The 27,431-nt window shown below is 39.0% G+C and overlaps 2 protein-coding genes across 2 annotated transcripts; both read right to left on the bottom strand.

Annotated features, from left to right (window-relative positions):
• Positions 1–1,083: 1,083 nt before the first annotated feature.
• Positions 1,084–14,773, bottom strand: snrkb (SNF related kinase b). Its single transcript, XM_067500794.1, has 5 exons — positions 14,474–14,773; positions 13,141–13,497; positions 12,415–12,809; positions 5,796–5,937; positions 1,084–3,777 (listed from the first exon to the last, which is right to left on the bottom strand). Exons 2-5 carry the CDS (start codon positions 13,362–13,364, stop codon positions 2,736–2,738), a joined length of 1,803 nt encoding a protein of 600 aa, XP_067356895.1. The 5' UTR covers positions 13,365–13,497; positions 14,474–14,773; the 3' UTR covers positions 1,084–2,735.
• A 1,281-nt stretch (positions 14,774–16,054) lies between these two features.
• LOC137125414 (probable E3 ubiquitin-protein ligase HERC4) lies at positions 16,055–26,602 on the bottom strand. The gene is made up of 23 exons (XM_067500835.1): positions 26,323–26,602; positions 26,124–26,244; positions 25,859–25,935; positions 25,232–25,450; positions 25,055–25,146; positions 24,738–24,868; positions 22,397–22,521; positions 21,593–21,669; positions 21,386–21,507; positions 21,208–21,267; positions 21,020–21,125; positions 20,715–20,910; positions 19,867–20,027; positions 19,626–19,745; positions 19,447–19,542; positions 19,101–19,256; positions 18,867–19,007; positions 18,497–18,666; positions 18,328–18,391; positions 18,154–18,224; positions 17,849–18,032; positions 17,655–17,757; positions 16,055–16,819 (listed from the first exon to the last, which is right to left on the bottom strand). The coding sequence occupies exons 1-23, from the start codon at positions 26,537–26,539 to the stop codon at positions 16,602–16,604; spliced, it is 3,027 nt and encodes a 1,008-aa protein (XP_067356936.1). The 5' UTR covers positions 26,540–26,602; the 3' UTR covers positions 16,055–16,601.
• Positions 26,603–27,431: the final 829 nt, after the last annotated feature.

Genomic DNA, 27,431 nt, shown 5'->3' on the forward strand with positions numbered 1-27,431 from the left:
AAAAGTACTTTGATTTGGCGTCGGTGTTTATGCCTGATGCCCTTACCGCCACAACCCTCCCATATATCCAGGCTCAAGACAGGCACCAAGGTGGCCCTTGGTGGCTCGGCACGTCCACACTAAGAGATTTAAATTTTGTTATTTGAATATGTCCTCATTTTCAATTAGATTCCTGCAACAAAAGTCAGGACAGGGGCAACACAGGAGTGGAAAAGCTGTATAAAAACAACACAACACCAACTGCCAATCGATCAGTATCATGACTGGGTAAAAAAGCAGCATTCCAGAGATTCTGAGTTTCTGAAGTAGCAGGATGAGGTTTTACCACTGAAACTCACTGTCAGTGAACACAGTTTGTCGCTGCATCTACAAATGTACGTTAAAACTCAACAAAGAAAAGAAGCAACTATATATAAAAAAGATCTGGTTTTGTAGCAACATATGGCCCATGGCATAAACTGCCCTTTCAGCAGTCCAGACCTGTCACCTATTGATTTGGTGCAATATGAAAATAACAAAGGAGGCCCTGTGCTATTGAGCAGCACAACATACATCGAATGGGAAGAAAAACTGCTTTCAGAATCAAATCAACTGGTCTCCTCAGTTCTCAAACTCTGACAAAGTGTTGTTTAAATAAAAAGTTGATCCAACACAGTACCAAATTTGTCAGTTCCAACTTTTTGTTGTTGTGTTGCTGGCATAAAATATAAAATAAGCAAATGTTTCAGAAATGTGACAAAGGGCCAAACCAGACATCACCAATATCGTGTGGAAGGCAGTTGCTCAGTTAGCTGTTCAGTAATCACACTTTGCAAACTGACTCCTCACATGTTGAAGTGTCTTTGGACAAGACACTGTACACCCAAGTGCTCCTGATGGTAGATCGATCGGTGTGTCTGTGAATGGGTGAATAAGAACCAAACTGTGAAGCGCTTTAGAATTAAGTGACAGGCAAATAAATGTTTTATTTTACAAAGTTTATTAGGAGTTATATTTTCTCTAAAGTGTGGTGAAGTAGATGTTCAAGTACAGTATGACAGCACACTCCACTGGTCTTTGCAAAATTATCACACTGGACACATGTTGTTCACTGAATTCATTTTAATAAATAAATACAGAAAAATAACTTCATGGCTCCATAGAGACGTGGTCCTAGTTACAATGCAGGTCAGCAGATACACAGACACACTTAGGTGAGACAGGTTGCAATCACACAGGAAAAAACAATGGGATTATATCCCTCTTTTGCACAGATTTTACGCTTCCACAGCTAATGAGATTGGAGTAATTACTCAGATTTCATGTGACATCCATTCCCTATATGGGAAAGAAGCATCCGATAACACAAGTTAAAAATCCAACTTTCATGTAGCTGCAGTTAAGCTCTGTTTACCAAACCATAATAGGAAGACAAAACTTGTACAGCTTTGTACTTCTGTTACTTTACACTTGCTTTGAGAAAATCCAGAAACACAGAAGCATTATTTGGTAAAAGAAACCCGTGTAGAGAGACTCCTCAGCTACACATCTTTTATGTGGTCTGAATGACGAAAAAGCAATCTAGCAATCAATCCCAGGATACTGCTACCAGCTACAGTAGTTATAATGTGTGCAATTCATCATTCGGTGGGTTGCTCAAGATACAGTTACACAGGAATGTCCTCTCAGATCCAAGACACATGGAGGTATATTGTGATAAATAACACTAATAACATGCACAAAGTCATTTATCTCTTTAGAGAATTCATATCTTCGTCACGTCATAAAAAATGAAAAGTTCAGTAGAATTAAAAAGAATAAGTTCAAATACCATGGAAGATCTGCATCACGCTCCATGATCCAATAAACAGTATCATACAGTGTATTAGTCATCATACCAATAAGACTTTAGGATTAGGAGAACAGAAAATCATAGCATCTCTTCATTTTAAGCCATTTCTACAGTATCAGATAATATCCTATTATATTTGTAACAGTCTGAGTCTTTCTTTAAGAGAACTTATATTACAAGCTTTTAAACAAACATGAGAATAAGGTTGTGCAAAGTAACAAGGAAACATGCTACACTGTAGCAGAAGCTGGTTTACTCTAATTTGTATATCATAAAATATGAAATTATGGATCTACCTAGTGCACATGCAAGGACGCTCTAACCTTTAACGCTTTTTACAGTCAGAACAAAAAACAAAACAAAAAATGACAAAGTGGCCATGACCAGTATGAAACCCTTTTGATCACTGTAGGCACCTTTTGAACGAACGAAATAGACAAAATAGCTTATTTAATAAAAACGGTTGATCTCTCACTTCCTTCTTTATTCTCCTGCTGTCTGGCACAGATGACTTCTGGATTAGCTACAGGTTAAACACAGTCTAGTCATTGTTACTCTATGGTTGATTCTGTACACAGCAGCAAGAGGTTCTACTTAAAGCCCAACTACTGTGCTGTGCACCATCTTTAGTGTAACATAATGTTGATTACTTGAGCACAAAGCTAGAGTGTTAGTAGGTATGAAACTGTACACACCGCACCCTGTACACTTTGTGTTTGCATGCTGAGGGCCTTTGTTGTCACACCTCTAGGTCTCTGCAGCAAAAGGCTCAGCAGGAAGCTGAATGCTTTGCCACTTCCCATGGTTTTGTGCTCAGTAGACAGCCACCTGCCGACTGCTACACAGCCTGCATGTCCCGAGTGAGTGAGCAGCGCGTCACACATAGCACCCAGGCTGCTTTCACTTAGAGCACATGGCAGCAGTTGTACTGAGCCAGCGGGAGGATCTTAGGCTTGTTGTGTGTTGGTATGTTAAAGGCAAGAGCTTTCTCACACAGAGGGAACTGAAAGAGTCTGTCGCGCAGCTTAATGCTGTGCCGTTTACCCTGCTCCACCCTGGGAAAAGCCTCGTCCCGCGTCCCCAGTGTATTGTGGGGTTGAGATCTGTCTGTCAAGAGGTCATCTGTTCTCCCTTCCCCAGTTTTTTCTTCTTGCTTTCCTTCTCTGTCTGCATCCTTACTTTTCAGGCTGAATGTGACAGAGGCTGCAGGAAAGGATGGAGGGTGTTTGTTGATGTTGTTGTTGGGTTCATCCTCTTCTTCCTCTGCAGTTGTGAGGTCTGGCTGACCCTGACAGCACGGGACCACCAAATCAGGCAGAGACAGGGATTGAACCTCAGTATTGTGACTGACTGGCTTGTCTCCATAACTGACTGGTTGGTCTGAAATCACAAACCCACTGTTTTCTTGCTCTTTTTCCATCCCTCTCTCCACATTGTTACCCACCGCCTCCTCTTCCTCTTCCATTATCACCACTAAGGCTTCTTTTCTTTCTTCTGAATCATTTGGTTCTTTAAGCTTCTCCTTAGCTTCTTTACATGATTTTGCCATATTATCTCCCTGTTTTACCAAAATGCCCTCCCCTTCCTCCTCCTCTTCCTCCTCCTCGTCCTCATCTTCTTCTTCTTCCTCACAGATCTGCTGTAGTGCTGGCAGGTTCTTGGGAACTGAAGGCTCCTCAACTGGAGGTGGACGGAGGGTAAAGCTTAGACCTGGCTGCCAGGTCCCACTGAAACCCTGGTGAACTGGGGGCCTTGCAGCAAGCAGGTCCCCACATTCTGGCATACCACAGCGCGGAGAGCTAGGAGACAGGGCCCCTGAGAGCCAGTGTGGTGGGGCCTCTGGACTGAGCAATGCATTTTCCAACCCCTGCAGCCAGCCGTGGGCCTCGATCTCCTTTAGTGAGGCGCGGCGAGACGGATCCTTCTGGAGCATCCGGGAGATAAGACTAATAGGAAAAATGAGAGAAGGATTTCTTGTTTTATTTATAGTTTATAGCAGTTTGCTTGCTTCACATTTTAGTCATTAGCCATTACATAAACTGATCTGAGTGGGACCTTAGAGCTGATCTACCTCCATGAAGGACAATTTAACCAATTTATAATTTTCTTCCTGTGTTTCTTATTGGAAGAGTACGTGTATATGAATAATGTTAATCTCCCATCTGCCTTCTCTTAATTAAAATGTATCTACTTCTAGATGAAAAGCTCCTTTTGATTCTGTCACATGGAAGAGCGAAACAACTAACATTATAATATCTATAGTATTAGCAACCAGATGATCATCAAGGCAGAAAAATTCACACAGATAATTTTATCCAGGGGAGTTTTTTAGCAAAAAGAAAAAAAAAAGGGATACCTGAACACATGGGAGGCAGGGGGAAGTTTAAAAGAACCATAAGATGCAACAACAAATCTGCGAAGTTGCCTTTTAACAACCAACATCAATAAAATTGCTTGGCGTTTCTAAGCTTTTCTAATATCTTAAATGGTCTCTGTCCTATCATGCTGGTTTTCTAAAATCAAATAAACTGTTATGTGACTGAAGGCTAAGTCATATGACAAGTGCTTGGTCAGATGTTGCAGGATGAGTTTACAGCTGTTGACAATCTGACAAACAACTTGGTTGAGGGCATTTTTTCCCTGTCACTTTCTCCCACAATAGAAATGAAATGAATGTGAGTGTAGTGAGTTTTTAAGAAGATACTGGATACAGACACAGTTGTTGGTTTAAACATGCAACTACTTCTCTTATTTTTGTTTTATGGTGCAATATGTACTTTATTAACCAATTTGCCAACATTACTAAACCACCAATTTCATTTTACTGAGTGTACAGTGTATGCTCATATTCTATTTTTGTCTGGAGTAGGCTTTGAATACATTCACTGCTTTTGAACATATTCCTGTAATGGTTAGGCCCTTCATAGTCATTAGTGAGCAAATAAAATTACCCAGAGTTTTTAAATTGTGACTTCACCAATTTTCAACTTGCTTTCTATGGCTTTAGTTTAGAATGTAAATGTTCATTAATTCTTTTAAGCGTCCCCCTGACTTCCCTATATTAAAATATTTCTCTTTTTGCTGAAAAATTACATCACCCAGAGGAGTTTGTCTTCATTAGGAGTTCAGATGATATCATCAGGGGGAGCTCTGAAAAAGCAGGTTGACCATGATTACAAACTCCATAGAGGAAGAACGTAATCTATAATAATAATCTAAACTGAAGGTTCCTTTCAAGTGATGTCATCTGGAGGCATTTTTCAGCTAGAAGGAAATAGATATTTTGATTCCGGGAAGTGAGGTTTAAGGGCATTTATGTACATGTACTACCCAAACCAGAATCAAAAGAAGCAAGTTCAAAATCCGTGAACGCATACTTTGAGTTTTACATTTGGTGGCAACATCATTCACTGACCAATTGTGCAGTGTTTGTGCACCAGTCTACCATTGTTTACTCTCCAGGACTGTGAGCTGTGGACAGGCTGAGATGTGTGTATGTTGGATTAGAGGTGCGAGCGGTGAAGGTTAAGTGAGAAGACACAAGCACGAGGGAGTGCATTTGAGTGCCCCTGACAAGTCTGAAATACGATTTAAAGTTAGCAGCCACAGATATTTTTATAGAAAAAGGAACAAGCCAACATTTTGTACTTTGGATAACGCTCTTGTTGATGCCAGCAAAGTGTTCACTGTTTTAGCAAGAACTGTATCAGCAGCAACTAGGACACTAAAATTATCCACTGAATCGCACACTAATAAGATTATGTTACGGTTAGCAGCTAGCTAAAACAGGGCGACTTGCCAACAGGAAAAAAACACTGGGAGAGGATAAGCCTTTGAATGAGAAATACATTTACAATAAAGAAATCAAACATGCAAAAGTACTATAAAAAGAGTCACTTTACAGATAACTATTTTTGAAGATGATGTCAAGGAACATTTAGTTTGTGTGTGCGATTAAACTCACTCTCTGCAGTCATCTGAAACATGTTCAGGGATTGAGTAGCGACAGTCCAGGATCATGACAAGAGTCTCGCTGTCATTAGTTTCCTGGAAGGGAGGGACTCCACACACCAGCATGTATAGGATCACCCCCAGAGACCAGATATCTGGAACACAGACACACAAAACAGCCTAAAATTTTGCCTTAAATAGCAAATCACCTCAGGCCTCAAATAGTAGAAAATCCCTCAGCTCTCTGATCATATTTAGAGTTCTGTGAGCTTTGTGGTTCATGAGGGATATTAAAAATAGTTGGGCTTGATGGGGTGGAAATCTGATTCTGTCCAACAAATCTACATAAAAAGGATCAACTTTTGATCAAGGTTAAAATACCAACCTTATTTATTGATACCAGCCATAAAATTTACTTTGCCTCCTCCTCTGAGGCCACATGCCTGACAAAGAAGTCAGGCATGTGGCTGAGAAATTGGCTGAGCAACAGAGCAATCTTAATGGGGAGTCTGAGATAATGCTACATAAGGATGATTAGGATGTTCTTCAGAGAACTGAACAATATAAGAGGAAAGTGCGTGAGCAACAGCTGGATGTCCGGTTTTACATGTCCAAAGTGTGGGGCCTATGACTGCAGATGGGTGAACTAAGGACTCACACATTACACATCACACACACACACACACACTTTTCCTGGTGCTGATCAACAGTGCTGACAGTGTATTCTTTTTCTCCTCCTCCCTTTCCTTCCTTCCCCTTCTCTCCCCCAAATCTTGTCTTCGTGCAGACTCAGTGAGTAGCCTGAACCAGGCAAGAACATTGTAGAACACTCACACACACGAGAGCTAAGGGTTAAAAGCCATAACAAACAAAGGGCCTTTTGTGGTGTGCTATTCTGAGAATGATCTTGCTTTTAATTTTATTTATCTCCTTGTGTTTCTCCCAAACACTGGAAATAAGAACACTGCACATTTCATTAGCCCTTATGTAACATTAGAAACACGATCTATGAACACCATTAATGATCTATGATCTTAATGATTGTTTATTCATAATAACTTTAGTTTTTAACTGAACACACAATTTTGTATTTTCCCTTCGCTGCTGGTCTTGTCTTTTTTTTTTTAGCTCAGATCAGAGCAGTGTGTGTGAGTTTTATGTGATATGTATTATTTGAGACTGCTGAATAAAGCAAAATATTGCTATTTTCGTCTCACACAACCCTATTTGATCTAGAAAAAAAATGCCATCCATTAAAGTGACACATGACAGTTCAATATGCAGTTTCAGGATGTGCATAATGACTGCATTGCAGAAATCTGGATTACATCTGGATTATAAATACCCTTATGAAGAGATTATAAGACATTAATGAGGAATAATGTTCACTTGTATCAACAAAATGGCATAAAAAGTGTTGTAAAACTCTAAATACACTTTTCCATGATAATATTCTAAGTAGATCAGATATTCTATGGCTAAACACAACAGGTTCATTCAGATCCATATCTATCCAAGTCTAATGTGTGTTTACCATTCAGCCATTGTCCCACATAACATTCATGTTGGTCCAAACAACAGCCCTCAGTCCTTCCCATGCAGTGTATGCTCACATATACACTCACACACATGCCTGTTTCTGTCTAGAGATTTGTTATGCAAGAGGGTGGAGAAGTCAGAGTTCTGGGAGTGTACTTTTCTCTGTTCACTGGAGAATATCAAACTTTCTTACCAGACATCGTTGTCCTGCTACACACACACACACACACACACACACACACAGTTTATAGGCTGAATATGAATTTTAAAAACAGCTGAACAACCCGGTTCTGTAGCTGCTCTCTTTAATGCTGGACATTTAAAGTCCAATAATGTCATCAAGGGTTAACAAAGTGGCCCTATTCCACAGGGTTCTCTAACTTTAGACAAAAAAATGCAGACCATATTTGCCCACATTTGGACAATGAAGCCAAAATAACCAAGCATCCACTGTGTGGTGGTCACTTTTTAAATGGTGCATTCAGGTTATAAGTCACTGATATACTGTACATGAACTGGACCGATTACAAAGTCATTTTCTCTTGATCTTCACAAATCTCATTACTGATATGATTATCCTCCAAGTCTGCTATAATGATTCTAGTGAAGCTGTGTTTGCATGCAGAGAGATATTTTTAAACATATTTAGGCATCATGGTCCCTAAATTAATTATTTATGGGAACTCTTTTTACAGCATGAGTAATACTAACCACAACAAGTAAACTGACGTGTGGTGGCATGCCAGTTTTAAAAATTAACGTTAGAATGAAGTTAAAATAAAGTTAGAATCATTGACATGGACAGTTTTATGTTCTCTTTATTGTCTTTAATATTAGGACATGTTGTCCACAGAGAAGTCTTTCATAATGAGTGTTGTGCAATATTACCCCAAAGTGATTCAGTTGCTAACAGAGATAATTATCATTTCCACCACACAGTGGTGGTTTGCTGGATCCCAGCGTTTCCAAGTTGGAAAACAAGTAATCCTCTATTTTTATTTAGAGAAATATGTGGTGTATATGATGTGGTGGCCAGCAAAAGAGGAGGCATGGAAAGTCATTAACAAAATCATGGTCTGTGGTTTAATACAACAGCACATCAAACAACTCTGACTCAACCTAACTGCCTGACTTACTTTGAATCGCAAATCTAAGGAATGCTTTTTAAGTCAAGCAACTGACAACAAAACACAACTTATTGTTGTAGGGCTTTAGAAATCAGATTTTCTACCATCAAATAAAAATTTGGTTGCATTAAAAAAATAGCTAAAATGTATCCAAATAGTTAAGTCAGTTGAATAAACCAAACTTGAATTAAATAAACATACTTATTTCCCTTGATATGGTTAATGAGCTTTAAGGTAATTTCTGTCCATTACACAATCTATTACAACCACATACAATGCTATTTACACCTCAATGGGTAAATATAAGTGTGTAAATGACACCCAGCTAGGCTTAGACTATCTGTCAAATGCATGAGTTCCTCCTCCTGCACAGAGCATACGTGACAAATTTCTTCCCTTCGTATCTCTCATTTTACATGCCTTTCTTTCCAAGCTCAACTTCACACTCACTAATTAATTAATAAACTAATTGTTCACGGTCTTATATTTGGATTTACTGCAGACCGAGAACATTCACACAAATTTATAACTATAATTTAAGCCTCCTTAATCTATTACAAACCAGCTTGAACCAGGTCAATTTTCTAAAAGTACAGTGCTTTTCACATAAATATCACAAAATAATGAAACAAGGACAACATAAAAATGTATTATTAGCAGGTCAGCATGTACTACAGCAGTAGTAAGGATGATGCACTGATAATAAATACATTTACTGTGTATGTGAAGCTAACAAGAAGCCAAACATTAGTACTTAAAATTTTACTTTACACACATATATGCACACATGTGCACAGATAGTGTCACTGTAGTTTATCTTTGTCAAAGGCAAGAGGACCTATGTACCTTCCTGTCTCTCCTGTACATCATAAGACTTGCTTCAAACACACAAAACCACCACAGCTTGAACAAAGACTACCAGCATTGAAGAAACGAAAGTGAATTTAACAGTAGTCTGTTTATATGAGACGGAAATATCAGAGACCTTGAGCAGTCTATCTGCATGTAGAGATGGGTTTATGATTCATTTTACTAGGCTGAGATCATTTAGGGACGTCTCTTATTCATTACAGTTCAGGATCATCTCAAACACACACACGCATGTTGCTGGAGTTTCCCACAACGATGTCCCTGAACTAAAATTTGTCCACACAACCACAACAGAAAGGTGCACGTATCTAGTTATAGGTGTGTACGTTGGGGGATGATAGAATACATTTGTATCAGAGCAATGACATAATCATGATAACCAGACAATTAATCATAATAAAAGGTAAAATAAAACAGAAGTACACTTCACTTTAAGTGAAGTGGAAAACCATTCTAGAGGGGGTAATAATAAAACACAAACGGATTAAAATAAACCCTTCATGAGGAGGATTTAAAAACAGGAACTAACAAGAAGAAGAACTAACGCAACTCAGAAGTCATGCTGAACTTATGGATGCATGTTAACAGTGTGTCCTCATCGCCAATGCTCTTTGTTCACATGCAGTACCCTTGGTTAACATAGAAACTATCCCCTTTAAGACCATTCATAACAGTGTAATATAAAAAAAGAAATTCAAGATCTTTGTAAATAACCCTTGACTCATCCTTGCCATGTGCAGCCTTTTTTTCTAAACTAAAACAAACACAGTTGATATTCTTCTAGAAGAACAGCCATTAAATGCTGTTCACAAGAACTGTATTCTGTGCAAATGCATTTGTAGTCACCGGAATAAATAGCACCCATCCTTTCCAAATTCCAGCTTAGTGGATAAAACCACAGACCTTCCTTAAGCGGACATGTTGCGTCCCCTGTCCAGGGACCATATGCCTCAGCTTTCCTCCTGTATGTACACTGCATCCAAAAAGTATTTACAACTTTTTCCACATTTTGTTATGTTACTGCCTTATTCCAAAATGGATTAAATTCATCATTTTCCATTATATTCTACAAACAATACCCCATGATGACAATGTGAAATAAGTTTGTTTGAAATCACATGCACATAAGTATTCACTGCCTTTGCTCAATACCTTTTTAGTATGATGCTACAAGCTTGGCACACCTGTTTTTGGGCAGTTTCTCCAATTCTTCTTTGCAGAACCTAAAGCTCCATCAGGTTGGATGGCTGTGCACTGTGCATCAGTGCACATCCATTTTCAGATCTCTATAGAGATCTTCAATCTGGTTCAAGTCTAGGCTTAGACTGACCCAGACATTCACAGAGTTGTCGCATAGCCACTCCTTTGTTATCTTGGCTGTGTGGTTAGGGTTGTTGTCCAGGTGAACAGGTTTTCTTCAAGGATGTCTCTGTATATTGTTGCATTTATCTTTACCTCGATCCTGACTAGTCTTCCAGTTCCTGCTGCTGAAAGACATCCCCCACAGCATGATGCTGCCACCACCATGCTTTACTGTAGGGATGGTATTGGCCAGGTGGTGAGCGGTGCCTGGTTTCCTCCACGCATGATGCTTGGCAATGAGGCCAGAGTTCAATCTTTGTTTCATCATACCAGAGAATTTTGTTTCTCATGCTCTGAGAGTCCTTCAGGTGCCTTTTACTGTGGAGTAGTTTCCGTCTGGCCACTCTACGTGGTGGAGTGCTGCAGAGATGGTTGTTCTTCTGGAAGGTTCTCCTCTCTCCATAGAGAAATGCTGGAGCTCTTTCAGAGTGACCATCGGGTTCTTTCACATTGTCATTATAGGTATTGTTTGTAGAATTTTGAAGAAAATAATGTATTTAATCCATTTTGGAATAAGGCTGTATAAAGTGAAACCCACAATCTGGTTCCTTACCTTTAATAACTTCAGTGCAGGCCAACCTTTCTACTAAAGACAAACAGCACGGCACTTTCTTTCTGCTTGCTATGCAGGGTGAGAGCCCAGTGGTGAGCTGCAGTGTTAGGTTCCATTGTAAAACGTGTCCAGTTGGCTCATGACTGTCTGCCTTGCTTAGACTGACCCAGATACAGACACTAATCCTTTACACACACACACACACACACACACACACACACACACACACACACACACACACACACACACACACACAAGCAAGGTCACACAGACCAAAGACCGCATGTACTGAGATATAGGAAAAGATACAAGAAGCTACACATGAGCTCATGCAGACAAAAAAAGTGCAAAAATTCAATTCTGCTCAATGACTTTATTATATGAATTATTTGTCATGATAGAAGTTTGTTGTAGGTGTGCCAAAGATGATCACACACTTTTATTGTCTTACGTCCTCTACGGATCACATAATGTGACCAAAGCTCCAGAGCAGCTACTAAATGGATGATCCAGTAAAACTACCTTGTCAACTCTTTCTTATGCTATGTTTAAGGTTACAAATGAACTCCACACCCAGCAGCAACAAGCAGTCAACATCTACATTTCCATGACAACTGACAAAACCCCTATTTAGGAGCCAGTAACGTGATAGAAAAAGCTCTAGAACAGCTATACACGGACCTTAAAGTGTGATTGCTCTGATCAGGGTCGAAAACAATGAAGCATTTTAGCATTTAATATGGTTTTAAATTCAATAAGCTTTCTAAATTAAAACTTTTAAATACAGATCTCAAAACAGAATGACTTGGTTGCTGCAGATAACCTTTGGCCACGATACCAGTGGATGAAAGTCAGTTATGTCAGCATAAGCAGCACTTCTAGAACACTGGAAGCCAACACATACTTTACTTATTTAGGGCAGTGGTTCCCAACTCCGTTATCGCATAATCCTTTAGACCAAGGGACCCCTTATCACTTGTTACACTACCAAATGTAATCGGAGTGACTTTTTTCCCCTTCTATCCTCAAAATGGTATCACAGGCCATTAGTTCAAGAGTAAATACACTATGTTTTGACACAGATAAATACTGCTAAAATAAACTGATGTAACATATTCCCACAGTTTGGGATGGCTGATGTAGCCCAACAGTTTTAACGCTCTTTGTCAAAAATTTCTTACCAACAGCTGGAGCATCATATTCTTCTCCCAGCAGAATCTCTGGAGCGGAGTAGGCCAACGACCCACAACTGGTGGCCAACATTGTCCCAGGTTGGAATAAGTTGCTGAACCCAAAGTCTGTCAGTTTAACTGCCCCCTGCTGGGGAAAGAACACTACATTCTCTGGCTTCAGGTCCCGGTGCACCACATGGAGCTGGTGGCAGTAAGCCACGGCCCGCACTATCTGGACAAAATGACGCTTGGCAGTGCCTTCAGCCACACCTCCCTCATGGCGGACGATGTAGTCATAGAGGTCGCCCCCCTCAGCCAGCTCCATCACCAGGTAGAGGGTGGTGGGCGTGTCAATGACCTCAAAGAGGCGAACCACGTTGGGATGCTGCACCAGTCTCATGCACCTGAAAAATGATTAGTAACGTTGGTGAAGTAATCATTTCATGAAGTAAGCCAACGACGTAATAACTTAGGCTTTTTATAGAATTTTAAATAAGGATGCCTTAAATGGTTTTTCACCTTCAGGGCATTAACGTTTTGACAGCAGCATCCTTATTATTTCCCATTTCTGGCTCAGATAAGACTCAAAAGGATCACACACACTATCTAAAATAATATGTCAGTTTGAAAACCTAAAAATATAGCTGATGATAAAGTGCTTTTGTTTTCAACCATTTCTTAAACCTTAATAAAACCGTAAAAACTCTATTTTTTAAAAGTAGTAATAGTCCATACCTCACTTCCTGTAAGAGGTGGCTGGTTGCCATAACATCAAGTTTTGTCTTATCAATCATCTTGACAGCCACCAGTTGCCCAGTGTTGACTTGACGTGCCAGTTTAACCACTGCAAAGTGGCCCCTGCCCAATGTACGACCCAGATGGTACAGTCCGCTGAGATCTGAGCGACCGGGGCTACATCTGGCATCCTGGGCTGCGGTTATGTCTCCAGAGGAGTCCATGTTGAAAACAAAGGGGGAGGGATTGAGCTGGAGGGCTTAAGTAGGTATAAAAGAGGGATTGTTGTTAAAGTTGTCAGGGACCAAGGGAGGAAGCGGTGCTAGCTACCAGTGTTCCTCAATTGTGGGGAGTTGCCTAGCAGGACAAAGAAAAGACAAAACAATGAGAGTTAATGACAATAACTTTGGTCTTTGTCTTAAAGAGCTTTAGATGAAGTCCTTTGTGGCTACTGCCTGATCTCTTTAAAAACTGCACCTAATACAAATTGGCATTTCATTTGATTTGACAAAGGTAGAGAAGACAGAACAAGTTTCAATGAAGTAGTGAAGACTAGATTACAATGTGTAATTGTTAGAGTATAAAGAGAGCAGTAGACGATAAAATAATCTTTTATTGCTTGAGATGTTGTTGGGCTTTGTTTGGCTCCATCTCAAACACCCATCCAGCACAAATGGCATGCCAAATCAATACTGTAACAGGAAACCATAATGCATGTTTGTGTGTGCGTGCACATGAGTGTGTGTTTGTGTACCATTAGTTTGGCTAAAAGGGTCAGAAGGTGGCACTGGACTTAATGATGTCATCATTGTATCTTCCTCAAGGGTAACAAGTTCAGCAATCATCGTCATCCTCATTATTCTTGCAATGATGACTGTCAGCTTTATAGTTGTCTTATCACTTTTCATCCATTTTTAGCGTCAGTGAACAGAATCATCACTTATTCATCACTACGGTATTATGGCAGTATTATTGTTAATACTAACAAGAGCAGCTGTTACTAAAGCCCCAGTCGCAGCTTCACTGAGCTAAGTGGACACTAGCAGGCCTCGCTGCATTAAAACACGCTGATATGCTTGGATTTACACTTTCATCTGATCCAAAACACAGTGCAATCCTGCCACGGGCTGGCACGCACACTTGTGTTAAGGCCAGCTGTTCTCTACTTGGCCTCAACTGCAGTCCCGAGTTGTCAAATGCGCATGTTGTCATCTTACTGCTCAACATTTCCACACAAAACAACAAACACCACAAACAGCACCAACGGGACATAACGCCGCTAATGGAGCAGCCAGGCAGCTCTGAAGATACAGTAACCTCGGTGCTAACTTACCATTGTTATGCAGATATCCCGTAGCAGAGAACGGTCCAGTCTTTCCGTCACTCCACGAGCTCACACTTAATGTCACAGCTAAATTTACACGTAGAAAATGACAGCGCCGCCTTCTCGTTTGCTTTTAAAATACTCCATGTTGACTGTCCATGTGTGGGAATACTTTTCTCATAACTGCCTGCCTCAGTTCATTCCAGAGGCTCGAGCTGTGTGACCGCGCACCCACCGCTACAGGACGGGAACATCTCGTGCTCGCGCGTTCACATAATAATATTCGCCTGCGCCCGTGTGTCCAGCCTTCTTCTGACGTCAATACATTCCAACTCGCTCCCGCGGTGCAGCGGCAGCCCTCGGCCGCGAGCCTCTTGTACGCAGCCGAGGAAGGAAAGCGAGTGAATGACTGCGTCTGGGGCCAAGTAATTATGTAACTGACGAATGTATTTTTTTTCTCTGAATACCAGGCTTTAATAAGCTGCAACGCTGTATACTTAATAACTTGGATTCCTTACACGCTTCAGTTGTAATTCACACACACGATTGGCGCACCCCAGCGGAAATGAGAACTTAGTGAAAAAAGTTGCTTCCATTTATAACCCAAGTGTGTTTTTAGTAACTGGAATGTCCTGAGGAAAATTCTCATGGCATTTCTGTAAGCTAGCTTCTCCTTAGGGAGTTTATGTGTGTGAATAGTATTCACCATTGATGTCATCATTAAAGGGTTTATTTTATATTACTCTCTTTCCATTAACACCTATTTTATTTAATGTCACGCGTGCCATCGCATCACACTGACACACTTGAACGACGTCATTTTTTTAACTTCCTTTCTTTAAATGTAGATGTCTTGTATTTGTAAACTGTAAAGCTGCACTATAGTCTGCTTGGTGATCTAATCCCAGCTGCTCTTTGTTTCATTTTAGCAGTCATCCAGCAGAATAGTGGGGCCATCTAGTGGTGTTTTCGTTCCTTTTCTTCCTTTCAACATTATATCTACCTGCGCCTTGCACACTTCTGCCAACATATATTACACACAAGGAATAAAGTTTGGATTTATTTAACTTTCTCTCTCACACACACATACACGCACACGTTTTTAGACCTACTTATTATGATTCCATTAATTGGATTGATCACTTAACTGGATTTATTCATTCCTTTAGAGGATCACTTGAAAGAAGTCAACATTTCTTCCTTCAGTACCTTAGCAGGATTTTCTCCTCACTGGCTCTGGAATCATCCGCTGCCTCCCTTTAAATGTCACTGTTAGACACGAGTTATTGTTAAAGTTCGATTTTGTTTTACTTATTCCATTTGAGCAAGCGATGTGGGCCTTTTGCATTCCGAGACTGTTACACTATGCTCTAGTTATAGGCCTAATCATCTGGTAAAGACGTATAGTATTCAAAATAATTTAGCGCCATCAGGTGGTAAAACGTGGCACACAGCAATACAGCGTTCAGTAGTTTCTAATCTATCTTATATTAAGTAGGTTTTTACACTGACATGTATTGTTTGACAGCCATACTTCCATAGTAAATACTTCGATTCCTTGTACTCATCAATTACACACATACACACATATAAGCTTTGCTTTGTTTAATTTCAGAACCCACCAATATTATTGAAATAAAAGTACAAAAATATTATCATCAAAATATATTTAAAGCGCATAAGCTCAGAGTGTAGAATACCAGTTTACATTTATGTATATTACAATATTGGATTATAATAATTGGTGTACAAACAAAATGTACAACCCAGTCATAAAAAACAATGGCACCAGATAATGCAACTTAAATAAAGGTTGAACATTGCTCAAGTGTAATTAACATAAAGCCTTTACTAAACTGACTGTACTAACATTATTTTTATTCCACCCCAATTTCTCTTTTCAGTGTATAATAAAATACTGCTGAATCACAAGCTGTAAACTAAAGAATTACATAAAGTTTATTATAGTATTATACTGGATTGCATTAGATATAGCATCATTTAAATTATAAATTACATGTAATGAATTCACATTTTTTTGCCTATTTAAACTTAAACTGAGGTAGTGCTACCAAATAAGGCTCACACTTTCCCAGAACACAGTCCACAGGCCTGTCCTGTAGCTGACGATCCACCATCACATCAAGAATCCTTTGTTTGGTATCAGAGCCTGCGTCAGTCTGCTCCGCATGATCTTCTTGGTGGAATACAAGGGCAGGTCCAGAATCGAGTGACACGTCAAAGACTCGGGGAAGTGCTGATCATAGGAGCCACTCTGAATTTGCTTAACTCTAACCTCCATCTGGATCTGCTCTATACCAAGAATAGGAACCCTTCTAAAACCGGTCAGGAACCCTAAAGGGTACCAGTAAAGGAGGAAAGTAATAAGTTACTTTTGTCTGTTACCTTCTTTGTGCATCTCTACTTCATATAGTATCTTAGTTTGAATAGATGAATGGATATTTAACAACAAAAGATAATACAATATTTAACACTTTTCTTAGTCAATCACTCACAGAAATGACTTTAATATTGACAATGGTCCTGCTTTAACAAATGTGAAAATAACAGGAAAATGAACCTGTTGCTTAGGTTCGGCTCTATTATTGTTATTTCACTGCTAGAGTTACAAGGTGCAGCTTTTTTTAACAGAAGAATCCTTCAAAATATCTTAATATTGAGAGGTACTGTCTAAGGCTTCTTTGGCTCAGACTCAGGACTGAGAGCAGTGGTAAGTTATTCCCATCAGAAATTTTTAAGTGAGGCTCACACTTGTAACAAATCAGAGAAGGCCAGTTCCCTATGATAAAATTATAATTGTGTATGGAGTTACAGCTTTCAGTTTTTAGAGGTTTCATAGTGGTAGAACTTAATACTAGGTTTTCTTTAGTTTGATTTTTTTTTCCTTTGTTTGGTTATTAATTGTGTGTCAGAATGGACATCTTAGGTTTTACTCATATTTACAGTGAGGCAAATCTACCTATAAGGACAAATAAAGTAAACTGAGCCTAAAAACACACTGCCTGAATGATCTAATAGATCTTGAGCCATTGTTTTGAGTACAAAACATAGGAACTACAAAGGAGTATCTTGCCTAGATTAAGTTAAATCTAATAATTTTAAAAGCATAATATAAATAGAAATATACGAAAAACCTATTTTATATTATTTATTAATATACATTACTTACAAAGGAAATCTTTCTTTTGTTCTTCAGCTAGATCCTCAAAAACCTCCCAGAACATCTGTATGGTTGGGTGCCCAACATGGTACTCCCACTGATAAAGTGCGTTCTACATTAGGTACAATTAAAAAAGTCCAGTGAAAAATATGAAAATATGGACAATCAGAAGATATAACATGGAACTTTTGCTTCGAATGTACCTGTTTCAGCTTTGCCCAGTCATAGATTTCTTTGCCCACCAGCACTCCCTGCAGCTCTTTTGGATGGAACAGCTTCACCAAATCCTGGTCACACACCTGGAAGAAGCCTCGACTGAACTCCTTAAACACCACCTCCACTGATGTGTTGAATGCGTAATTCACGTAAGCGTCTACAAACTCCTTCCTGTTTAACAGATTCAAGTTTCAACTCTTTTCTCTAAACTCTTCAACATTTTTCTGAGTCAGCACTGATCTGAATACATGGTGGATCTATAAATTAGATTTTAATAACTCTTTAGTCCTACTTATTTTGACTCGTCACTGGCTTCTCAGGATTTTGGGGATCAAGGTCAACATCTGTCCCATCCCAGCTGATCTGTTAAATAAAGAATGAGAAGACATTACTGATATCACTGAAATTATTACGCTGGGATAAAAATAAATAAGACAAATCATATTTGGTTAATTAAACCCCCAACCAAAAAACACATGTCCAAGTTCTCTAGGATGTCATCTTCATAGTCCAAGATGCACTTTAGACTCCTTGGAAGAGAAAAATCTTTAGATTACCATGTCAGTGTTAATAATATTTCATGATCCTAGGCATCACAATGTGAAACCACAAATATGTACAGTATACACACTCACTCTCCAACACTTGGACTGAACTCCATCACATCCTCAAGTGTGGGTTTTATGTTGAGCAGTTTCTTGAACAGAACCAGAGGTAAGGGTAAATTTATAATGCACTCGTTGTACAAGGCCAATCCACACAGAAGCCCAAACAGGAAGAAGTTTGTTCTGTCCTCTGCTGGTGCCTGTGCGATTAAAATGAGAAACAAAAGTCTCTAGAAAATAGTCTGAAATACTGATTAAGTCTATGATGTTTTACAGTTTGTAAACAACAAGCGATATTCTTTATTGCTTTTTATCACAAGCAGGAAATCCAGTAAATATCACAAATCTTGAGTCTGTGGTTGGATTGCATTTTCCAGTATGTGGTCAAAGTCTTACTTACTCTGGAGGAGAACCATGCCAATGTGTTAGAATCATTAAACATGAACATCCCAGACTCAGCAGACACCATCTCTTGAAACAGGTGGTGAAAAAAGTCTCTTTTGTAGACATCTGTAACCTTTAGGTCCTCATCAAAATAGACCTAAGAGGGTAAAAAAGGTGTAATTCTCCCTGTTCAATAGATGATCAGATGAAAATAATTAGAAAATATTTGGACAACGCTTTAAGTAATTACCACGAGTGGCTTCTTGTAATCACTAAGATGAGCAGCAGCCAACTGTTGAAATGTCCCTTCCAAAAGAGATGCTCGCTTCAGCTTCAGTTCAAAGAAAGGGGATCCACAGCAGGCAACCCATCCTAATGGTGGCATAAAAGTCTGCTGATGTTCTATCTATAATACAATTCACATATATTATTTTTATATTATTACTTATCATAATTTAATCCATTCTTAATATTGATATGTAAAGCTTTAAAATTAAATTTCTTTCTAAATGTGACAGGACACCCAGTTTGATACATAAAAAACAATAATACATTGATTAAAACTGACTTACTGAAGTGTTTCAGACTTAAGTTACCTGAGTCCATTTAGAATTCATATCAAATGTCATTTTCTTTGATTTCAGATCCATCAGAAATGGGAATTGTAGGATGAGTGGCTGCTCATTTATATCCTGAAAATAAAAGCAGACCAGTATTTCACTTTTACCAAAAACAAAAGGAGAAACAAAAGAGTGTTGGAAGAAAAATATTTTACCATGCTTTGTGTCTTATGTAAGCGCCATAGATTTAGATCCTCCCTAAGAAGTTCTTGGTTAATTCCCAAGGAGTATGCTTTTTCAGGGATTCTCTGACGTCCTGTAATCCTGTTATTGGCCTGTCGAACATATATTTAGAATGGTTGGATGGTTGAAAAAAAAAAGTTTTTGTAGAAAATATCTTTAGGATTACGTGTGTCCGGAAATTCAGAGGAGCAAAAAAGGACGAATGATACTAACATGGTACATATGTTGGAGGACTAGCAGCAGGTTCTTTACTCCAGAGATGACTTCAGAGTTGCGAGGAACAGGCTCTGAGGACAGGATCCCTGAAAGGGCCTGTTTCCACACCTGAACATATTTAACCATGGTGGAGGCTGAAAGTGAGGACCACCAGCCCTCTGAAGAATACAACATGGAGGTTTTCAAAACATTAAAGTCACAGAGCAAATGATTTACAAAAGTCAATAAAATATAAATGAGATTGATTAGAATCAGTAAATAATACAATTGCGTTTAAATTAACAAAATTTATAAAAACAAAGTCCCAATATAGAGATGATGTTTAGTTATTCCATTTACTAATATGTCTGCATATAAAATGCATTTTACCTTTAAATTAATTTTAAAGACATCAGTCCATTCCAGGATCTGTGTCGGATTGTGACATCTAAAAACAATTATTACACATTTATTCTAAAATTTTAATTAAATTAATTAAAAATGCATTTATTTTAGTGCTTAAATTTAAATGCACACTTTAATCAATAATTTATATTTTCATTTAAAAATGATTTATCTTATTAAATGATTCTAAACTGATAAAGTCTTTATGTATTTTAGTACACTGCACACCCCACACAATTATACTACTTACTATATTTAATGTAAATTATGTGTGTCAAAATAAAAAATCTCACCTGCAGGCATTTGTTTCATTTTAAGTTGTACAACAGTATTAATGCTAAACAGACTGTGCCTGTATGTAGATAAGACCTGCTCTGGATGATGACCCACTATACTTTCTAATTATAGAGTGGATTTTATTGGGATTTTTGAACAACTAATTGAGTTATTTCTGACTGTACCTAAGATCTGGAGGCTTTCAGCCGATAGTCTTTGCACAGCAGCAGCAAAAGCCACAGCGAGCTTTGTGCTTGGTTGTCGATGGTGTTTCTGTATCATGTGCAGAAGTTCATTAAGAAGCAGGTAGAATCTCAGTCCCTCCATTCCCACTGGATTCGTATTATGAGAGGAAAGCAGCTGAAGAACAGCCGTTTCAACCTAATACAAAACATAACTTAATGAGCAAACAATTACTAAAATATTTTGGAATTAAAATTCTCACTTTTTCTTGTTAATTACTATCATCAAATATCAAATATTTCAGTACCTCTTTCAAAACTTTCTTGTTCATCACCAGTTCCTTGAATTTCTTTTTTGCAAATAACAAGTCCAAGCCAGAGTACTTTGATGAAGTCTGGAAATGTTTATCCTTGCTGTGAATGGAAAAGTACTACATGTAAGGTAAATCAGCAGATAGGAAGAAGTGATGATCATACATAGAACCTCAGTGTTTACCGATGGTCCAGGAAGCTTCGATTCACACAGGATGCAGAGGAAAACCTCCTGTGGATTTCCCTGTTATGGATACACAACACAATAATAGATACAGTTTTGATATTGCTGTAAACAAATAACAGTACTAAAACACTGAACAATTGTGATTATGAAAAGAAATGTTCTTCATTATACCCACACTTTTTTTTCTTCCCAAGATGATTCTGAATCGTTTTCAAAAATCCAGTGGTTAATCATATTATCTATGGAGTACTGTGTTACATTATTCGTTGTGTCAGTATTTGGTCTTGTGTGATCATCCTGTGAAAGAAACAAATAAATAATTGTGGTAAAGGTATCATTTAAACTCCCACAAGATCTGTACTATATGTATTTGGGTTGGTACCTCATTAGATGTATATTTTGCAAAAGAGCAGTTCTCTGCTGCATAGATGTTCCCAATTTGTTGAGTATCAGTGTTGTCTGCAAAAATAAGTACAATAAACATGATTTTTATACCAATTTAACCATGCCATCATTAGTTGTTCCATACTCTTACACAATCTTACACATTCCAAATATTCAGGGTAAGCTCTTGGAGTGATTTCAGATTTAGAATTTCTCCTTGTGCCACATGTGCTGTACATTAAGATTCCACTTCAGACCCATTAATAATAGTTATTATAAAGGCAACAAATAGAGACCCCACTGACATGGATGGATTACTGTCTGTGCCAACTGAATACAAAAACACAAAATAAGGCACAAAACAACTCATACCAAAATGTAAATGGCCAAAAACAGACACAAAAGAGACATAACAAGAGACAAAACAACAAATGTAAGTTACCACCACAAGACTCAGAACAAAGTTAAGGGGAGGGGATGCCCTAGTTGTTCCCAGGGACCCTTTGTCTTATAATCCATCCATGCTTCATGGTATCAACACCTTGTTTGCCTGTAGTTCAATCTCTAGCCTTTTCCATCACTGCTTCGATGATTCAGAACTTTACCCCTCACTGTCAGGACCTCTATCTTAACTTTTAAATCCCCGCTAAATACCCACATTTTTCACAATAATGTTAAATTATTCATAGTGAATTTGTTTTATTTTGGCTGCTAGTTGTTTTCTAATTTACTTTTGTTTTTGAACATATTGATCTGTTCATCATTCAGTTCAGTTATTTACGTAGGTACAGTATGTAGTTACCCTGTAGCAGTTGAACACGTAGAGGCACAGAAGGATGGGTGGCCTCTCTGTGTCCCAGCTGCCCCTGCTCTCCACACCCAAAGGAGTAGATCCTCTTGGAGTCTGTTAGCACTAATGTGTGATATCTGATTGAGAAACAGCATGATGCAGAGATTATTTTAATATAAACAAAGATACCAATTCAGCAGGTTTTAGCTAATTTTAAACACTTAATTGTAATCAGTGCAACTGCAAGGGGACACAAGCCAGTGTCTTCTTGTGCCAGTCCCAAGTCTGGATAAATGCAGAGGGCTGTGTCAGGAAGGCATAAAACACAAATTAAACATGCAAATCATGACTTCCACACCGAATCGGACTTCCATAACGGATCTGTCGGGTGACCGCCACCGGCGCTGTTGACCTACAGGGTCCCAATGGAAATTGGGCTACTGTTTGTTGCAGAAGGAGAGGAAGAAGGCGTGTTTGAAGGCAGAGAGAGAAGAGGAAAGCTAAGAGTGTAGGACTAACAATAGTGATTTTGAATGTTGGGACTATGACAGGGAAAGCGAGAGGGTTGGTTGACATGATGCGGAGAAGGAAGGTGGATATACTGTGTGTCCAGGAGACCAGGTGGAAAGGTAGCAAGGCTAGAAGCTTAGGAGCAGGGTTCAAGTTGTTCTACCATTGGTCAGATAGGAAAAGAAATGGAGTAGGAGTTATCCTGAAAGAGGAGTTTGTGAGTAACGTTCTAGAGGTGAAAAGAATTATCAGACAGAGTGATGAGACTGAAGCTGGAAATTCAAGGCGTGATGTTTAATGTTGTTAGTGGTTATGCCCCACAGGTAGGATGTCAGTTAGAAGAGAAGGAGAAATTCTGGAGTGAATACTGTAGATGAAGTGATGCAGAGCAGAGGTGAGAGAGTTGTGATTCAGAGTTTGCTGTTGACTAGTTTGTTTGATTAGATATTGGAGAGTGAGAGGATTATTAAAAACAAGGGAGATGTGCAGAGCTATAGTAACTACAGAGGAATAAAGCTGATGAGCCATACAATGATGTTGTGGGAAAGAGTAGTGGAAGCTAGGCTAAGGCAGATATGAGCATTTGTGAGCAGCAATATATTTTAAAGCCTAGAAAGAGACAACAGATGCAGTATTTGCTGTGAGGATGCTGATGGAGAAGTAAAGAGAAGGTCATAGGGAGTTGCATTGTGTCTTCATAGATGTAGAGAAAGTGTATGACAGGGTTCCGAGAGAGGAGCTGTGGTATTGTATGAGGAATCTGGAGTGGGAGAGAAGTATGTTAGAATGGTGCAGGACATGTATGAGAGCTGTAAGACCGTGGTGAGTTGTGCTGTAGGTGTGACAGAGGAGTTCAAGGTGGAGGTGGGTCTGCATCAAGGATCGGCTCTGAGCCCCTTCTTGTTTGCACTGGTGATGGACAGGCTGACAGATGAGGTTAGACAGGAATCTCTGTGGACTATGATGTTTGCAGATGACATTGTAATCTTTAGCGGTGAAAAAGGTGCAGGACTTTTAAACTTAGGGTCAACAGTTTAGAGCAATGGAGAGTGTGGAAAAGAGGTCAAGAGGCGAATGCAAGCAGGTTGGAACGGGTGGAGAAAAGTATCAGGTGTGTTTTGTGATGAAAGAATATTAGCGAGAATGAAAGGAAAGGTGTTCAAAACGGTGGTGAGACCAGCGATGTTGTTCTGCTTAGAGACAGTAGCACTGAAGAAAAGACAGGAGCCAGAGCTGGAGGTAGCAGAGCTTAAGATGTTGAGGTTCTGATTGGGAGTGACGAGGATGGACAGGATCAGGAATGAGTACATCAGAGGTTAAGTTCATGTTAGATGTTTTGGAGATAAAGTCAGAGAGGACAGGTTGAGGTGGTTTGGACATGTTCAGAGGAAATAATATATTGGGTGCTGAGGTTGGAGCTGCCAAACAGGAGGTCTAGAGGAAGACCAAAGACAAGATTTATGGATTTAATGAAAGAGGATATGAAGTTAGTTGGTGTGAGAGAAGAGGATGCAGAGCACATTGTTAGATGGAGGTAGATGATTTGCTTTGGTGACCCCTGAAAGGGAACAGCCCAAAGGAAAGAAGAAACACTTAATTGTAATCAAATTATAAATCCCAACCAGAAAGAGACAGTCACAGGCTACATCTTTTTTGTGATTGTTCTCAACTGCAACCATGACAGAACGTCTTCTATAATGTTAAGATTTTTTGTTCAGTAACATCAGCTATGCAAAGTGGCCCTAACAAGTCACAACATACTGAAATCATATGGCATCAGCATCAGCAATGAGCTGAATTGGTTCAGTATTATGTTTAGAATAAGTGTATTAGTGTACTACACCTTCCACATGCAATCTTGGTGACCTTTGCCCCCCACAGCTCTGCAACAAGCCGAGGACGCAGTTCATCACGGTATGAGTTGTGTCCAAGCTGACCATATCGACCAGAACCAAAGGTAAACACCACACCATGCTGAGAGAGCAAACCACACAACAGCTGTACCACTTAGACTAGATTTTTTTTTTATAGGATACAGTACCTGTGAATTAAGAAGCCACTTTGTCACTGGACAGTAATGTATAGTAATAATTGATGTTTGTTTGCTATTCGGTGACTGGTTCATAAAAGTGATACATTACATTTTCTGTTTGGACAGACCTTTGTCAAAATGGCAGTGTGGGCCTTTCCACAGGAAATGTGATCTGTTTTCTTCGTGTTCAGGAAATTAACTGAAGCAGGTGTAGTCCTGTCTATAGAAAAAAGATTATAAAAATCTGATTTACAGATTACTGAACAATATATTACATTCAGTATATGTAAATGTAAAACATATACCTGTTGTGTCTCCCAGCCCGAGTTGTCCACAGTCATTTCTGCCCCAGCCAAACACTCCTCCAGACACAGAGAGGGCGAAGCTCTGCTCTCCCCCAGCAGCAATCTGGACCAGGGGGACATCTGACAGAGACCGGAGGTGTTGGGGTGAACTAATATGAGTCCTCTTTTCCAGACCCAGCTGGCCCCTGGAGCCCTGGCCCCATGTGAACACCTGACCATCTGTGAAAAAATATCCAACACTGTTCTGAAACCCTGACGTGTTTAAATTAGGCATTATTGCCATGATTTATTAGTTATCACTTGTCCCTAATTTAAGACATTACTGGACTTTGAGTCCACTTTTACTACCATGTGTCAACACTGGGTGAAGTTTATTATCCTTCCTACACTAAACAGTTACCACTTGGACTTATGGCAGATAAACCTGAATACTGTTGGGGAGAGAAGCAGGTCTACACTACAGCAGGAAAATACAAAATATATACACTCTGTATAGGTGCAGTCTTCTCAGGGTTGAGTATTATTTTAAATTTTTGCTAATGACTTCTATGAAGAGTAACTTGTATTTAAAAATCTCCCTTTCAGCTTTTTAACATTTGCAGCAGTTCACTGGACACATATTTGTACCTTTGGTCAGAGCGATTGAATGCTGGCTTCCACAAGCAACCTGAGAAACTGGTATATGGCACAAAGCTTTTGGAGTGCTGAAACAACACAAACCAGCAGAACGTAATCACTTCGATAAACAACAGTGGTTAGGATGCACGCAAGTGCAAATTTTTAAAAAAGGCAAAACAATCACCCCCCAAAAATTGAGAAATAAACAAAATCACATAATCCAAAATATGGCAATGTGCACTCAGCTGCAAAACTTTAAACTGTCTCTCCATACCTTGGAGTGAAAAAATGTTTAGTTGTATCCACACAGAAAACTGTGCCTGTCTCAGACAACAGTATGACTGTCTCGTCAAGACAGCTCACAGCCTGAATCTTCTTTTGACACCCCACAAACTCTGAAAGAAGACAGCACCTGATGAGTGAAAAAGAAACATTTCTTTCACCACATGAGTGAAATTAAGACTAACGCTTACTTTGTTTTCCTCTGACTCTTCTCCCATCCTTGGACTCATAAGTGCGAATAATAAACGCGTCTCCATTAGTTTTGATAAAAGACAGCACGTTGTGACCTGCTGACAGATCCCTGATCTGGTAGCTGAGGTTTAAAAAGTGAACTCCATCAGCTGTTGAGGGTTGCGTACAGGCTTTCAAACGAAAGCCTTGCTGACAGTTCTCTCCCCACGTAAACATTTCGAAAAGTGGCTCTGGAAGACTGACAGCTGCTTTTTATAACTCAGCTCTATTAGTCAGAAACGAAACTCTATTGCCTCACTGTGCGAACTCTTCAGTGAGGAAAGGAAAACAAAACTAAGGAAGGCGTGGCGTAAAGAAAGTCACGTGCGATGTGAATCAGCAGCGGGACATTTATTACCTTTGTGGTGAAAGGAAAACAAAAATGAAAGTGGTGTTAAAATGACGTGCCATTTCATTACATAGACATGTGCGCTAATTACCAGGTGAAGAGCAGATTGAGCAAAACATAAGAGATTCTTAGCAAAGTGTATGCGTACTTTACTTAGTGTTTCTGTTTATGCTTATACGATGCACTACGTAACTTCACCTGAATTTGAGCTTAAGCATGTACACAACGAATAAATCATGAACAAATCATTAGTAATTTTCCATTGCAGACAACAACAACCTCAAAGTCTAAAGTGAGTTTTTAGTAAAATAAATTCTGTGTTTTAGCTCTATATACTGCACAGTAGTTCAAAATTTGCTCCATCTTAACCAACTACAGCAGTAAAATGCTGCTTTGACATTAAATTATTATGACTAACAATTCAAAAAATATATATATATATAATGTATTATAATACGCACACCGATCATGAGTCAGTTCTTTAAGGTGTAATTTTAGTTTTTTCTCAAAGATACCTACATACAAAATATTTTAAGTAACATTCAGTAACATTGCAGGACTTAAAATCTCAATTCATAGTTTCTGGCTTTGCTTTTTGTAGAATCATTACAATATGATATAATGATTATAATGACGAATATTTAATGTAAGTAAAATACAGAGCCATAAGTAAAAACACTGAAAAACTTTATTCGTTTTTCTCATTTAAAAAAGTGCAGC

This window comes from Channa argus, chromosome 4, assembly GCF_033026475.1.
Source record: "Channa argus isolate prfri chromosome 4, Channa argus male v1.0, whole genome shotgun sequence".
Lineage (NCBI taxonomy): Eukaryota > Metazoa > Chordata > Actinopteri > Anabantiformes > Channidae > Channa > Channa argus.

What these genes read in the sequence shown, in the direction of transcription:
- LOC137125414 (XM_067500835.1), bottom strand. Translation starts at nt 26,539, where the DNA reads ATGTTTACGTGGGGAGAGAACTGTCAGCAAGGCTTTCGTTTGAAAGCC. An exon ending in TTCAATCGCTCTGACCAAAG is followed by an intron (nt 25,451 to 25,858) that starts GTACAAATATGT and finishes ATTTTTTCACAG; the next exon opens with ATGGTCAGGTGTTCACATGG. An exon ending in TTCAGTCCAAGTGTTGGAGA is followed by an intron (nt 18,392 to 18,496) that starts GTGAGTGTGTAT and finishes TTCTCTTCCAAG; the next exon opens with GAGTCTAAAGTGCATCTTGG.
- snrkb (XM_067500794.1), bottom strand. Translation starts at nt 13,364, where the DNA reads ATGGACTCCTCTGGAGACATAACCGCAGCCCAGGATGCCAGATGTAGC. An exon ending in CACCTCTTACAGGAAGTGAG is followed by an intron (nt 12,810 to 13,140) that starts GTATGGACTATT and finishes ATCATTTTTCAG; the next exon opens with GTGCATGAGACTGGTGCAGC. An exon ending in ATATGATGCTCCAGCTGTTG is followed by an intron (nt 5,938 to 12,414) that starts GTAAGAAATTTT and finishes TCTGTGTTCCAG; the next exon opens with ATATCTGGTCTCTGGGGGTG.